Source organism: Myxine glutinosa, chromosome 1, assembly GCF_964187855.1.
Source record: "Myxine glutinosa chromosome 1, kmMyxGlut1.1, whole genome shotgun sequence".
Taxonomy (NCBI): Eukaryota; Metazoa; Chordata; class Myxini; order Myxiniformes; family Myxinidae; genus Myxine; species Myxine glutinosa.
Window position 1 is genome coordinate 171,835,961 of NC_136261.1, and position 16,366 is coordinate 171,852,326.

Genomic DNA, 16,366 nt, shown 5'->3' on the forward strand with positions numbered 1-16,366 from the left:
AGAAGTCCCATGACATCCAATCTTATGCTTACCCAAAAAGGTGGGAATGAACATGAAAAGTGCAAACAAAAATGCATAGAAATACCAAGAAATAAAAGCAGACCCTTCCGTATTTGTGCCTCATATTCATCTTTTGAGCTCAAATCCAAATTTCTTGGGTATATAGCAATAATAACAAATTTGACTTCACTGTTCCAATACTTATGGAGGGCACTGGATGTGTTTTAAGCAACAGGCTTTGAAAGATGTGGTTGAATGAATGAATATGAATGAATGAATGAATGATCGTTTTAAGGCCATTTTCCCCGCTAGAGCGGGGGTTAGCCTTGCGGGCCCCATGACAATCATGGTTCCCTGTTTGAGGCAATGTTTTTATGGCCGGATGCCCTTCCTGACGCCAACCCTTGGTCGCCTCTTACGATGCGCAGGGATACAGTGTACCTATTCTAAATCGGGATACACACCGTGATCATTCATCCCAGCAAGCTGGTACTCAATTTGCCGACCTCGGAAGGATGACAGGCTGAATCAACCCCCCTGGCGTTAATTCAGCGATCGAACGGGATTCGAACCCAGGATCCTAGGATCCCAAGCCGGCACCCTAACCGCTAAGCCAACGGTTGATACAACGAATTGAAATTTTCGGTTTCTTTTATTTTTCCAGCAATTAATTTATAGATTATGAATTGCAAATTGAAATGTCAAAATATATTCTATAAACGATGAGAAATTATATTTTGGTTACACACATTATTATTATTTTCATGAATGTAATTACTAATTGCAAACATTGTATAAAACACATTGTAAACTACTAGCTGGATCTGCATCCGGATCTTCACCAAAATTGAATCGATTTTTCCTTGTCAGACACCCAACCTGTCCACCAAGTTTCGTCCAAATCCGTCCATAACTTTTTGAGATATCCTGCTATGTATCGTTTTTGGCCCTATCCGGATCCGGCTCTTCACCAAAATCTAATAATTTCATCCTCGTCACATACACTACATCTCTGCCAAATTTCGTCCGAATCCGTCCACAACTTTTTGAGATATTTTGTTCACAAACGGACAAACAAACAGACAGACAGGGGTGAAAACATAACCTCCATCCACCTTTGGTGGCAGAGGTAAATAGCCGAGTGTCCCTTATTGTTGACTCCAGGACACCAATATTAGCATTAAGTGCAGAGTTTCACCTTTTTATTTATTTATTTAATTCCATAAGCTGACAATGCATTATCACAATGCTCGGGTGTCATAAACACCCACAGGGTGCACTCAGATGACCAAGCTCCAAAAGGTGGTAACCACACACAGACCCAAAGACCATTTGCGACCTGGATTATAAATGGTTGGAGTAAAAATTGTTTAACCAAATACAAGTGACAAGTGAAACAGAACTTGTGCCACAACATTAGAAATATACAAAAAAAAATATATTTCTTTACAAATTACACACTTTACCAAAAATTGCCTTAAACATATCTTAACTAAGCAAGTACAAAAAAAGTAAAGGTTTTACTTAAATGTGTGTGCAATCTATGAATTCTCAAACCAGGGCAGCTGTCACCTCAATACAACATTCCTGGCAACACACATGTTGAGCTGTTGTATCGAGCATGTGATTCAAGTCATACACAGAAAGTCCTCCATATATGAGAGGGATGTGAGGGATGTGCTCCTGAAAAAGCTCGCATATAATGAATTCGCATGTGGCTATTAGCACTTTTAATACAAAACATAGGGATGCGTAACTGGACTTGACTTTCCCCTGACTCCACGTCTTCTCAAACAATAATGACTTTTCTCATGATATGTTTATTTAAACAATAATAACATAATGATATTATGTAAATGTACAGTATGGTAAAATGTACAGTATGGTCAATCCAAACTGCAAGCATCGAATCCATCTTCTCTAGCCTCGTGTTCCTCACTCTTGCTGATATATTTGCAGAGAGAGGTGTAGATGCACTCACTGCTGAACTTCTGATCTTCTCAGCACTTTTCTTTATGTTTCTGAAGGTTGACTCACCAAGGTTATTGCTCAACTGACCAGTGACGTCCTAACATCCTAAAATCTCTAGCATTTGCTCTAAAGATTGTGATGTCTTCAAGAAGATAGCGACATAGCGACTTCCTCTTCATATTGTCGCGTCTACCCTGTAGTGAAGACCTCAGGGTGACAGATGACCAAAACGAGCTTTAACTCCGGGACATTTACCAAAAACGATGGCAGTGTTATTTCTTAAGCACACGAGGGAAACGGAGTTCCCTGGTCTTATTTTCACGGACAGACACGACACGGGGGGTTATCCGATCCCCACAGACAAATAAACGCACAAGACATGCACAACAAAGAAATGCAATAAGTAATTGGGTTTAATGAAAATAAATGCCAGGAAACAAAAGGAATGTGCAGTAAAATCTAATTCCTAAATGAGGATCCTCCACTCAGACACAATTACAACACAAGGGGAAAACAAATGTAAAAATAAATGTGGTGTGGTGCGTTGGCTGGTACTCAGCTCCGGTCTCCACGACGGTTTGGGGCCATCACAGGTCCTGCGTCCCTGCGTGGGAAAACATGCAATGGCGCGAAGTCGGGTCCTTCTTGTTCGGCTGCACCGAGCTCCAACTGTCCCGAACTTCCCAGGCGCGCACGACACGAAGCGCAGGCGTCACGAGCCAACACCAAGAGAGAGAAAGGGGTGCGTCCGTCTTCACCAATGCCCGGAACAGAGAGAGTGAATGCGAATGCGACCACCTTTGTGCAAGGAACAGAGAGAGAGAATGCGACTGCTCATATCCAGAGCCCGGACCAAGAGAAAAAAAGAGAGAGCAAAATGGTGGTCGCTTAGCCTTTTTGCTCCTGGTGCTCGAATGTTCAACGATGACGTCACACTCGCTCCAATCACCGAGCGCCGTCAAATCGTCCCAACCAATCGTCCTCTGGGGCGTGGCCTCACGGCCACACTTGGCGCTCTTCGAGAAGATTCTGCTGGGTGGTGTAGTCGTGTCTGTGTACCGTCAGGGATCGCGTTGTTTTAATTAGGTGCTGATCGCATGGTTGGCCGAGTGTGCTTTATAAGAACAAAGGGAAAAATCAGAGGTGATTACACACTGGGAATTTAGCCATATGCCCCAGCTAATTAGCATAGCTCCACCCCTCGCATGGAGACACATAACGCTTACAAAGACATCCAGTCCTGACTTAAATACATGAAGGTTTCTTCTTCGCGACATTCGGAGCACACTACTCTACATAATTATACCTCGCCTAAAGTATTTCATTACCTACCCCCACACACGTAACAATATTATGAACAGCTGGAGTAAGGTTTGATGGTGCAGGACACTTGTAGGCCATGGTTAAATGTGAGAAAATGCGAGAGTAAGCCAGAGATCCACACAATCGGACGGCCAATACGAGAGTGAGGATGGCGAGTACAGCAACACCACGCTGCTCCCACAACGCCCTATGCATGACAACTAAACAACTGATTCCGTACAGAACAAATCACAGAATAGCGAACTTTTCTCGCATATATTGAATTTTTAAAATTTTTTTTATACAAGATCGAGGCTCGTGTAAGAGCTAACATTAATGACAAAAAAACAAAAACGGACACATAAGACAAAATAAAGGGAGCGGGAGACCAGATGGGGAGAGGGGAAAGCACACAAGTACAACATTTGAGAGCAGGAACATCGGGAGATCTGTGGGAGGGAGAGGGCTTGGGGGGAGAAGGCATGGGAAGGGGGGTGGGGGAGGGGGTAAGGGAGGTAAAAAACACATGGAGTAAAAAAAACCCCCCAAAAAACACATGGACACAGCTAGGACTTCCAGGAAAGAAGTCGGTATTTCAGAAAAGTGGATCTGGGGTGAATTAACAGGGGTAGAAAAGATCAAGGTTTTGGATGGGGGAAGATAAGAGATGGTGGTGAACAGCTGTTTTAAAGACCTGGAGGGAGGAGTGGGATTGAAGAGAGTGAGGGAGTTTGTTCCAGAGGTGGGAGAAAAGAGGAATGAAAGAGTGAAGGTGAGCAGGGAGTCTTGATTTTGGCAGTTTCACCAGAAGAGGGTTGCTGGCAGATCTTGTGCGACCTGTAGGAGTATTTGGGGGACAGAACACAGACAGGGCTGGGGGGGCTAGGCCAGCGAGGAGTCGGACATCCAATCGAACATCTCTGGAGAGACCTGAAAATGGTTGGCCACCGACGGTCCCCATCCAACCTGACAGAGCTTGAGAGGATCTGCAGAGAAGAATGGCAGAAAATCCCCAAATCCAAGTGTGCAAAGCTTGTCGCGTCATACCCAAGAAGACTCGAGGCTGTAATCGCTGCCAAAGGTGCTTCAACTAAGTACTGAGTTAAGGGTATGAATACTTATGTCAATGTGATATTTCAGTTTTTTATTTGTAATAAATTTGCAAACTTTCTAAAATCCTGTTTTCTCTTTGTCATTATGGGGGTATTGAGTGTAGATTGATGAGGGAAAAAATGAATTTAAACGATTGCAGCATAAGGCTGCAACATAACAAAATGTGAAAAAAGTGAAGGGGTCTGAATACTGTCTGAATGCACTGTACATGTTACCAAATAAAGGACAAAAAACAATCAAGCCTCACAGACAGTAATTAATCAATCAATTACATGAAAAACATAAATACTAACCGTGTCTGTTCAAGAGCATGCAGTCCCAAACCGCCTGCTCTTTGCCCAGGATTTATTGGCTGCTGAGCCAACTGACGCTGAATATTTGCAGGAATCTCAGCTGTGGGGTCCGTGACAGCTAGAGTGTGACGCTTCACCCCACCACGACCAGCCAGGTACCTGAATACACGTGAAAAGCCAGGGTCTCAATTACAACAGAAACCCATCACCATGATCAAAAACTTTATGCAGTCAGATAATTACCACTGATTTAACAACACAGTTCATATAGAAAAGGTGGAATCAACAAAACGTTGACCTAAGTATGCTAATCGCTGTGGGAAGAAAGGAGAAGCTGATGTTTCAGGCTTTAATCCTTTGTCGCATAAAAGTGGCGTTGGTGCCACTACTCATTTTAGGCCTCAAGCTGACACCGTGTATTGTTCAATCCCGTTCTGAGGTCAGAGACTAAAAAATAAGCACTGGTAATCTGAGTACGTGCCGAGTTGTAGCACATACAAAAAGTTTAACTAACAGATCCTGCCAGTTTGAATCTAGGCCTATCAGAACACTTGCTTGGGTCACATGACATACAAAATGGCGGCGCCCATGTCGCGCTGAATGTTTAGTCATGGCCTCGGGAAAATCGCGTTTAAAGTGCTTCATGCACTTTGAACACGTCGTGAATGACATAACTTCGCCGTTTACGCCTCTTAGATGGAGTAAATATCGTGAATGCCTGCAGACGTGGCTGCAATTGGACGGTGAGTGTCACAATCTTGCCAACAGACACCAGCATCTGGTCAACGTCGAGTTCACCAACATTCCTGCAGAGGCAGGATTTCACCCTACATGTTATCAACGCTTCATCAACAAGAGACTGATAGAACTGAGTTCCAAAAAATGTCTGAAGAGGCAGCTGCAGCAGAGTTTGGAGAGTGAGGGATCGCTTCAGTGTTCAGGTTCAGGTTCAGTACACACAGGCCAGCAACATCAGTCTGCTGTACACAGGCCTAGTCCGCGGAAAAAATTGAGGTCACGTTCTGACCTGCATTCACCCAAACATGTCCTCCCAGCAGTGTGCATTATTTGCAAGAAGGCAGACCGGTACGTGAGAGTCTCTCATAAAACAACAAAGGATAGCTTGATGCAAGCTGAAACGTTAACAGCAGGTGAGTACAAAATCTAAAATAAATTGATAGAAGACTGGAATACCGAAATGAATGATCAGGGAAAATACAAACTGTGATATTCACTTGATCTATGTTTTCAGGGAAATTGCTGGAAGCCGCTACTCTCAAAAATGACGAAGGCATCCTATTGCACATCAGAGGGAAAGACTGCGTTGCCCTGGAAGTGAAATACCACAAAGTATGTTGCAAAGATTACTGTAAAAATTTGTGGAAAACCCCGATGAAAGTGCAAAGCAGTACAGCTGAGAGGTAAGTTTCGAAACCACTGCTAAAGTGTGAAATAATTTTTTTGTACCAGAACATGAATTGAAATTTACCATGTTCGCTGTCCCTCTTCAGTGACTTTAACAATTTCCTGTTTTGTGAAGTTGACTCCACAGGGCCAAAGGCACAAGGTGATCTCTCCACATGGCCGGTTACTCCACATGAAGACATATGTCTGCATTTTACGTTTGCTTTCTAAATTCAGTGGTCTGCATGCAAAAGCCTATGTTCCTTGCAAAGGTTCCTTACAAATGGGAAAAACAAGGAAGCCCTAGTTGAGTTTCTGGTCACTGAATGGCAGGGTGCTGATTTCGGCGCAGTCAGAGGCGACATCAGTATCTACATAGCTCATGGAAATGAGTGTCATCGATTGGATGTCCATGATGCAGTTCTGTCGGTCCAGGTGATAAACGAACTAAAATGTGACCACGAAGAGGGAGACACACGTATCTTACTTCATTGCAAACATGCAGGTTTTACGCACAGCTGCGTAGTCTATCATAGTCCTGATACTGATGTGGCAGTCATAGCCTTGTCTGTGTGCCATGATATTTCTCTTAATACATGTATGTACTTTGCCACCGGAGTGAAGAACAAGGCGCATATCATAAATTTGATGAATGTAGTATCGGCCTTAGGGCCTGAAGTGTCCGCTGCTTTGATCGGCCTTCATACCTTCACTGGCTGCGACTCAATGAGTGCCTTCTACGGGAAGGGCAAACGTAAAGCATTTTCCATAATGACAGCGTCGGAGGAGTTTACCAATGCTTTCGTTGAACTTGGGCAAGAATTCATCCCGCCAGAATCGTTGATTGTCCGGCTAGAAACATTCGTCTGTCATTTGTATAGGCAGACTACATCCACCGAAGTCAATGACGCGAGATACAAAGTCTTCTGTCTTGCCTCGTCCTCCCCATGTGAACAAAGCATGCCTCCAACGAAGGATGCTTTAATTCAGCACACTAGGCGGGCCTCGTATCAAGCTGCGGTTTTTCGGCGCTCACTGCAACAAATGATGAATCCCCCATCCCCTGATGGTCATGGATGGACATTATTAAACGAAGAACTCTCCATCAAATGGATGACGAAGCCCCCAGCTCCAGAGAGTATTCTCGAAATAATAAGCTGCAAATGTCTGAAAACTCGTTGCGAAGGTGTGCTATGCTCCTGTCGTAAGTCAGGTTTGTCTTGCACCGATTTATGTTGTTGTAAGAATTGCATGAGCTCCACTGAGACTATCACACAACAGCGCTTACAAGGGGATGGAGGTGTGGACATCGACAACGATGAATATCTTGATGAATAACTGTTGGGGTGGAATGTTTTGCCTATGGATCGAATGAGATGGGAAAGTGCACTGACCAAATTTGTCATGTAATATCTAAGTTCTAAGTTTATGTTCAAAGTTTATGGCATTTTCCATTCACTTTGTAATGTTTTGAGGTAAAGAATGCTACTTGAGCCTGTGGACATTCAGAATTTTCGCATACATCGAAGCCTGTATCTTTGCGTATTGACATGACGGTGAATAAACTATTATGCAATTTACTTCAGGTGTGTGCCTTATTATTATCTATGGATTGATACTTATTGTATCAATGGATTATCATGTATTCATCGGATTCATACCGCCGACCATAATACCAAGCTTCCCTACTCTACATTCACTATGCTATCCCTGGTCATCATGCGGTCCCCATATGCATCTGGAGGCATTTTTTGTGTCGCCCCCTTCATCCGTTGTTTTCCAGACAACCACGAAACGTCGTCAATAAGCAGTATCCCTTCCATATGCCAAGCTTACCCATTTTCGAGAGGATATCTCTGATTGTTTCGAAAATATTTTGGGTTAATTTCGGAGAAATTCATCGAATTTTACAGTGGGTACGAACGACAAAAGTACATTTTTTACATTTCCGCTGTATGATGCGTGCGTAAGAGCCTTCAAAACTGACAGGGCCACAGAACCATGGGAGGTCTGTGCCTAGCATAAATTCCTAGGCTGAATTATATGTACTGACGGAGATACCACGCCGCAAAGTCGGCACCGGAGCTAAAAATCCTCCTTTTTGACTCTACATGACCTAGTTTGACGTGGTCGTTCACGGAAACTGGCAGGATTTCAGAGTTAAACGTTTAACACAAGGTCAGGCATGTTGTATACAATAAAACAATGCATAGAAATCTTAGTCCCACGAGTTCGGAATGAAACTCATTTTTTGGCACTATTTCAGGCCTCAGCTTGAGGCCTATTTGCTCCAAAAAGGGTTAACGCTTGAAAAATCAGCTTCGCATTACTTCCTATGATGACAGTTAGCATAATTCATACAACGTTCTGTTGATGGAATACATTAATCATCGTTTCAGCTCTCTAACCTCAATACACCTCTGCTAAAGTGTGGAGGAGGCCATTATGCCCATCAAGATGGGTACTAAGATGTGGGCACAATCTTGACAACATCTTAATACCCATCAAAAATTTGATCAGATGTAAGGAAAGAAAATCTCATTTCACGGTTACATTTAAAAAAATTTGTTTATAACCATAGTATGTTTGACCTTTTAGATTTTTATTCATTACCTCCGTCACCAAAGGTGGACGGAGGTTATGTTTACACCCTTGTATGTCTGTTTGTTTGTTTGTTTGTCTGTGTGTGTGTGTGTGTGTGCAAGATATTTCCAAAAGTAATGGACTGATTCGGACAAAATTTGGTGGAGAGGTTGGGTGTGTGACAAGTTCGAATTGATTACATTTTGGTGAAGATCTGGATCCATATCTGAATCCGATAATTTTAAAAGTGATTCTTCACCATTGAGTGACGAGGCCAACAAAGGATGTAAAGCACGGTATCTCAAAAAAGTAATGGACAGATTTGGACAAAACTTGGTTGACAGGTTTGGTTGGGTGTGTGTGACAAGGACGAATCCTCTCCTGTTGTAGTCATCGTGTGGCTCTCAATGGAATTCTTTTATCTCCTCTTCTTGTCCAGGCTGGAATTCCTGAAGGCAGTGTTCTGGGCCCTGTACTTTTTCTAATCCTCATTAATGATCTCTCCAACTCCCTGGAAAATGCTCTTTATCTCTTTACTGATGACTCCACACTCTGCAGTGACATCTCTCATCCTTCTAACAAATAGGCAGCAGCCTCTTCCCTATCTGCAGATCTGGACAACACCACAAACTGGTCAAACAAGTGGAACATGTCTTTCAATCCTGACAAATCTCACACTCTCACCTTGTCTCTCAAAAAGGACTGTCCGGAACCCTCACCTCCCCCCCCCTCCACCCCCTCCACCCCCTCTCCCCCAACTTCCCCCATCTACTTTATCACCAATCCTCTCGAAGAGATTTTGTCACTCAAGCTCACTATTTGGGTCTCACTATCTGCCATGATCTTTCCTGGGAAAACCACATTTCGAAGGTAGCCTCCTAAACCAGTCGCTGACTGTGCATCCTCCGTCATGCGAAGTCTTTCCTTGGCACACCTGAGCTCCTCACCACATACAAGGCTTTCATCCACAGCTCAATGGAATACTGCTCTCCCCTCTGGGCTGGTGCTCCTGCCTCACACCTAGCTTGGATTCACGCTGTAGAAACCAAAGCTTTCAGAATCATTGGAATCTCCGGTGATGAAGCGGATTCTGAGGGCCTTTCACACTCTCACCACAGGTAGGTTGGCGGTCTTTCTATATTCTACCGACTATTCCGTTCTTGCACCCTTTTCTCTGTCTGTGCTCTGTCCCCCAAATATTCCTACAGGTCGCACAAGATCTGCCAGCATCCCCCTTCTGGTGAAACTTCCAAAATCAAGACTCATTGCTCACTTTCATTCTTTCATTCCTCTTTTTTCCTCACCTCTGGAACAAACCTACTTTTTAGATAGTAGGTACAAACAATCCTGAGGATGGACATGCGTTGTTTCCACGCATACCCACACCCCATTGCACCAACAAAACAACTCCAACCACTGAATAAATGCACCATGATCAAGATGGTTGATAGACGCCATAGGTTGATAGAGGTCTGGGTTAGGCCTGGGGAGTCATGGATTCACTGGATCATGGGGTGTGGCACTGTCAGTATATATGCAGGAGGACGAAAGTCAGAGTCTTTAAGTCCTTGGTGCTTCCAGTCTTGCTCTATGGACGTGAGACTTGGACCCTAACCAAGGGCAAGAGAATGAGACTTAACTCCCTTGGAACCAAGTCTCTTCGGAGAATCCTTGGCTATCGCTGTTCAGACTTTGTGTCCAACGAGCGGTTGCTGAGAGAGACTCAGATGAGATTTGTTTCCTGTATGGTCCGTGAGCGTCAGCTGCAGCTGTATGGACATGTGGCTCGTTTTCCGGATGCTGATCTAGCTCACCAGATACTCTCAGCAATGGAGCCTCGTGAGTGGAGGAGGCCAACGGGCCCACCGCGTGCCTCATGGTTACAGCAGGTTGATTGGCATCTCAAGGAGATAGGGATGGGCCAGGCATCAGCCTGGGGGATGGCCAGACGGAGGCCTCTGGAGTACCGTCGGAAAGTGTATGAGGCGACGCACTGCTCCGGCGCATGCTCCCATATCTGACCTGACCTGATGAAGATGGCCATGATCCAATCCTGTTTGAGATTGAGGTGTCCATCAATGATGACATAAAACAAGTGAATCCTCTTGGATTGTGCTGAGGTTCGGGCATGGAATTTCGAGCCTCGATCATGGTTCGAGCCTCGATCTTGTATACAAAAATAATAATAATAATAATAAGAACCTTGGGCCGAATCTCGCGCTTCACCAGTGCGCGTGCGCGAATTTACGTCACGTCGGCAGCGAGAAGGGGTTCCCCAACACGAACCAATCAGGAACTGCCACGTCACACTTATATGATCTCAGAATTCCTGTGACAGGAATTCGCGTTACACTGGCTGGAAGTCATTCGCTAGAGGCGCTTCCTCAGCGCTAATAAACAGTCTATCCAAAGTGGAATAACTTGGGTTGAACCAAACTTATGAATGGTGATCAGAGAGTAATACGCTCGATCTCTACCATAAAGAAAAATAGAAACTCTACCACAGGTGATTGGTGTTTATGCAAATTATTTATGTGACATCACATGGGACACAGATGAGGTGCAAACCTCCGACAGAGATAAAAGCTGAATAATTACACGTCCATTTCATTGTGACCTCATCACATAATGCTTGATTGTGGCAAATGTTTTCATATGGGGATCCAATGTGGAAGGAACAATCTCACTACCAGGTATATCCACCTCGAGCAGCAATCACTGCTTTACACCATCGTCACATTGACCTTATGACCATTTGATTCTGAACCTGAATGACATTCCATGTACGAATCAGTTCCTGTTCCAACTCATTGAGGGTCTGTGGCTGTCATAGCAAGGTTTGAACGCAATGATCAATTATATCCGAGGGATGTTCATGTCATGTCATGACATTAATGTTGGCATTGAAAAGAATGTTCCTTGTTTGAATGGCCCTGTGAGTAGGAGCATTATCATGCATAAGGATGATTCCTGGACCATGGTGTTCAAGCGTAGGAAACAAATGTTGCTGTAGGATCTCATTAATGCATCAATCTGCCATCGGATTGCCATAGATATGGATCAAGTTGGTGCGAAAGGTTTCAGCAATACCACACCACATCATGACACTTCCACATCCAAAATTTGCAGCTTCTTAGACACAGAGTGGGGCATATTGCTGATGCATCTTCTCTTGACCTGTGCATGGACATTGGACATCATGCCTTTCAAGGAGAAAACTTGGATTAGTCATTGAACATAACACTTTCCCATTGCCTCCATGTCCATCGGACATGCTGATTTGAGCACTGCAAGCGTGCTTGGATGTGTCATGGCAAGGTTTGAACTTTTTTGTATAGTTTGGAAGAAGTCTTGGAAGATGAACAGGATGACAGCACAGATCCCTACCTCATCGAGATTCACCAAGACAGTGTTGACACTTATCTTGTGACTGTGATGTCCAAAAAGTGTATCTTCAGTACCCCGAGCAGTTTGAAACTGATTGAATAGATGGTTCATGCAGGTGTATATCAATCCTGAGGTCGTGTGGATTGATCCTGGGCAGGAGTCATTATACTCAGAGTTTCACTTCTTGACATATATCTTGTTGATCCAATAGCTTGATATAACATCTTCTGAGGGCATAAATGGTTCCGCTCCTCACATTAAAGTCTTGAAACATGGCGAAGGGAAGTTCCTGATTGAAAGTGTCCGATGGTGAGAAGTCCTCTCATTTTCTGATGGATGTGGCACTATAATGGGTCGTTAAAGAATGTAATAAGTATGTTTTTGGACTCCACATGCTGCTGTCTCGGAAATACAGTTTCGACTTTGCTCAAAATTCCTCATGTCACCTCTGAGGACCTAAGTGTGGATGAGTTGCAAGTGCTGAAGGATTACCGAGTCATGCAACTACGTTATGTGGCAACTTGCAATCAGGCATTCTGCACATCCCTCATGCCAAAAAGACCCTTTAAATGAACCCTGCAACAGTCCTTCAACAATTCCATTATCAATGCTAAACAACAAACAAACAACAGGCATTTTAAGGTATGCTGGTCAGATTATCAATGCTACATGTTTGGTTTTTTTAAGGCAGAAAATATATAATCAATGAGTCTTGAGGTATGCTGGATTTACTTATTTCATTACTTTTCTTATGTGGGGGAGAAAGCTGATTAGTCAATAGCTGAGAGTTCCAGTTGTGAAACACTTTTTACATAATTGGGGTAACATTGTTGATTGATCCCCATGATGCAGGCAGGTAGGCCTCAGAGAATGACCTGAAAAGATTGGGAGAAAGAGGAATGAACAGAGCAGCCAACCACTTTGAGTTATTAAAGCATTCGTGCCTGAGCATGTGTTTCTCCCTTTTCCGGAACGCTCGCTCCTATTCATTGAAACCCAGCTCCAAGCTCATTGGCTAGCCCCAATATACGACTTCCCAGATACAACAGCAAACTACTTGGTTTTTCTTAATTCTCTTTCCCAATCCGGCACACAAACTGTTCATCGATGTTACTTCTCAAACAAAAAACTCCAGACGCCATAACAAAGCATACAGCAATTTCAAAAGATCGGGTCGAACCCCCAAACGTAACACCACCTAGAACCCCTTAGTGCATGTCATAACACGATTGATTCGCATCATGTGCAACACAAACTCACAGCACATGCGGCTATTCATCACACCACGTGATCACTTGATTCACCATGCATTCAAATAAGCGTCCGCACCCAGCATGGCGGCCCGCACCGCGAGTGATCCACACTGCGCACACAGCCTGTTAAAAGACCGCGTGATGCACACGAGGACAACCTTCGGGGTCCAATACACCGAGCGCACACATACAGCCCAACACTTACTCCATGCGCCCATGAGCACTCATCCAAACACGCAAGTCAACGGACACCCGTCTAAAACGCCTGCTACTTCGACATTCGACACCAGAGAGGTCACTCACAACAACACACACAGTACATCGTGAGGCATCATACACCAAACACAGTTCCCTCAGGACACACACCTTGGCCAGCCTGAATAGCTCATGTTTTGAATTCGACTAACAGGCTGGATCTACATCGAACCTCAAAGAAAATTCAATCAACCCATCCAAGTTTCCTCTCACAATACAACCACAACAGCATGAACCATCATGTCACCCGATCTTTCAATGGTGAATAATCACTTTAAAACTAAATTATTGTCGTGTGCCTGCCCTGTGGTTGACCAATGGGTGACACAGATGACCAAACGAATTTAACACTCCCAGGCGTTTAATTCAATGGCGTACCTTCGTTACACGCGAGGGAAGGGAGTGGGGGAGAAGCCGTAAGTGCTTACCTTCACGGTTCCCACCGGCAGTCTTCAACCTGCAATAATTAATTCAACCGACACAGGAATTACAATGTACAAGAAAATGCCGACTTTATTAAAGAAAATGCCAGTCACAAAATAATGCACGATAAAACTATATTCCTAATTGGAGCGCTCCCGCACAGACACGAATACAGACAAAGGGAAATATAACTGAAAAATAAATATGTGTAGTTTGTGGCACTTAGCTCAAATCGGCTCTTGAATCTCGCCAGGAATCGTAAAAAATCGTCCGAGGCCTTGGCGGGAAAACTGCAGGCTGCACTCCGTGGGCGCGAACTAGGCCTCGCAGCGCGCTCCACTCAATCCTGGCTATGTGCGCGAAGCGAACAGGCGGCACCCATACACTCGTCTCTGAAACCACAGTTCTCGGTCCGCAGTTCCTCCTCCTCACGATCACTATCAAGATGTTGGAACACGACCGTTCGTGATTAATCTTCCTTGCACAAGAGCAATAGCGACCGTTCGCTTTTGGGATCCAGAACGAGAAGAAGCGAGAAGAGAAAATGTCCACCGTTCCAACTATTTTGTACTTGAGGCTTTGACGTCATCCCACGACGCCTCCATGTCTGCTCCTATCAGCGAGTCCGATCTTATCCCGGATCCTTATCCTGGCACAACTTATCCTTGTGCCAATCAAATCCCGGACCAATCACTGCTCTTCTAGGCGTAGCTGCATTGACCTTTTGTCTTGTGTGCTCACCATGTCGATGTTATCCACGGTAGTGTTCGATGCCTGGTTTCCGGTTGGTTTTTATTTAGCATTATTAATTATGGTGTCGATTGCTAGGCTTGGCTATGGTGCGTAGTGCGGTGTCATAAGGAACACATGAAAAGTTTACAGAGGCAATTACATACAGGGGATTAATTTACCCATAATCCCTCGCTAATTAACAAACCCCACCCCTCTCGTGGGGACGAAGATACAAGCTCTTCCACGACATACGGTCTACACAAATTTTCTACTTATGATACATCGAGGTTTCTTCTTCTTCACGACAGTCGGAACACACTAATCCATACACTCTACCTGGCTCTATGGTAATCATTGTCTACCCCCTGCAAACGTAACAATATTCTCGAATCCACCTCCAGATTCTTACCAAAATCAAATTGATTCATCCTTTTCACACACCCAATCTGTCTACCACACTTCATCAAAATCCATCCAACTTCTTAGATATTGTGCTATATATTAGTAGATGGTTTATTTTGAAGCATGTTTCAAATAAGAAATGTCGTACAGAACAATTATAATGAAGTTTGGCCCCAGTCTTTCATGACCTGGTTGTCCAAATCGGCTGGTAAAAAAATTTCAACCACCCCCCTTGGACAATAGAGCTCTTACTGTCTGTCCTCGGGAGATGCAGGCCAGCCCAACAACCAACAACCAAAAAAGTCTATCAAATACCAATATTGATCCAACTCTGGGTACTTCCTTCTCGGCTGGTACTCCAAGTATATTAAAACCAAGCACTGTCAACCACTACACAAGACAACGAAATACGACACCAACATTCAGAATGACCAAATAAATTAACCTACCCGAGCAAAAACATTCAAACATGATTGTATCAATTAAAGACCATCCCTCACAACCTAACCAATCACCCCAGCGTCTACCAAGCGTATGCACCTCAGGATTTCACATTCCTTGGAACAGCTCAAGGTTATAGGTAAAAATATGAGAAGGCCATCCACCCTTGTAACCAACATCTTCTCACTTATTTTGTTACATTTTACAACCACACTACTCTTTCTACCTAGATTTTAGAGAATCCTCTTTTTAAAATATAACCAGTTTGGACGTATCCTAATTCCTCGTCCACTCGGGATGTCTTACCCCTGGCTCAGCAACTCTAGGATGTCCAGGCTATCTTCCAAACCTGCTACTTTGAGCCACCCTAGTTGTGACACCCTGGCCTCAAACCCGTTATCCTGTCGATGGTACCTTAGGTCCCTGACCACTCGTCGGTCCCTGGACCTCCCAGTGCTTCCCTGCGAGATGGCTAAATAGATTAGAGCAATGGTCTATAAAACCAACAGGACATCGAGTCCCATTTGCCCATCCAGATGTATGGATGTCAAACCCCATTTTGCCCTTTAAATAAATATATATTTTAAACGATTCAATAATACCTTTTTAAACGACCTCGGGCAGACATCATGTTCGTCTCTCCTATCATATGTGCGCATAGATAGTAGTTTTTCTCTGTTAATAGATGCTGTTAATAAAGCGATTCAATGGACCTTTGAGCCGGTGGTCTTTAGGGGTAAGACCCGTGATTTCCTTCCACAGTAGCATGATCATATATGTCTGAGAGAATGGAAGTAAATCAATGAA

The 16,366-nt window shown here is 44.0% G+C and overlaps 1 protein-coding gene across 3 annotated transcripts in view; it reads right to left on the minus strand.

Moving 5' to 3' along the window:
* Positions 1 to 16,366, minus strand: part of LOC137431226 (serine/threonine-protein kinase SIK3) — a 197,947-nt gene that overhangs the window by 39,544 nt on the left and 142,037 nt on the right. For all 3 annotated transcript variants that reach the window (XR_013623822.1, XM_068122328.2, XM_068122321.2), the window contains exon 15: positions 4,680 to 4,838. Coding sequence is in view for 2 of the 3 variants with exons in the window: in XM_068122328.2 (XP_067978429.2) it covers positions 4,680 to 4,838 (159 nt within the window). In the remaining variant the exon portion in view is untranslated. The remainder of the gene's footprint in view (positions 1 to 4,679; positions 4,839 to 16,366) is intronic.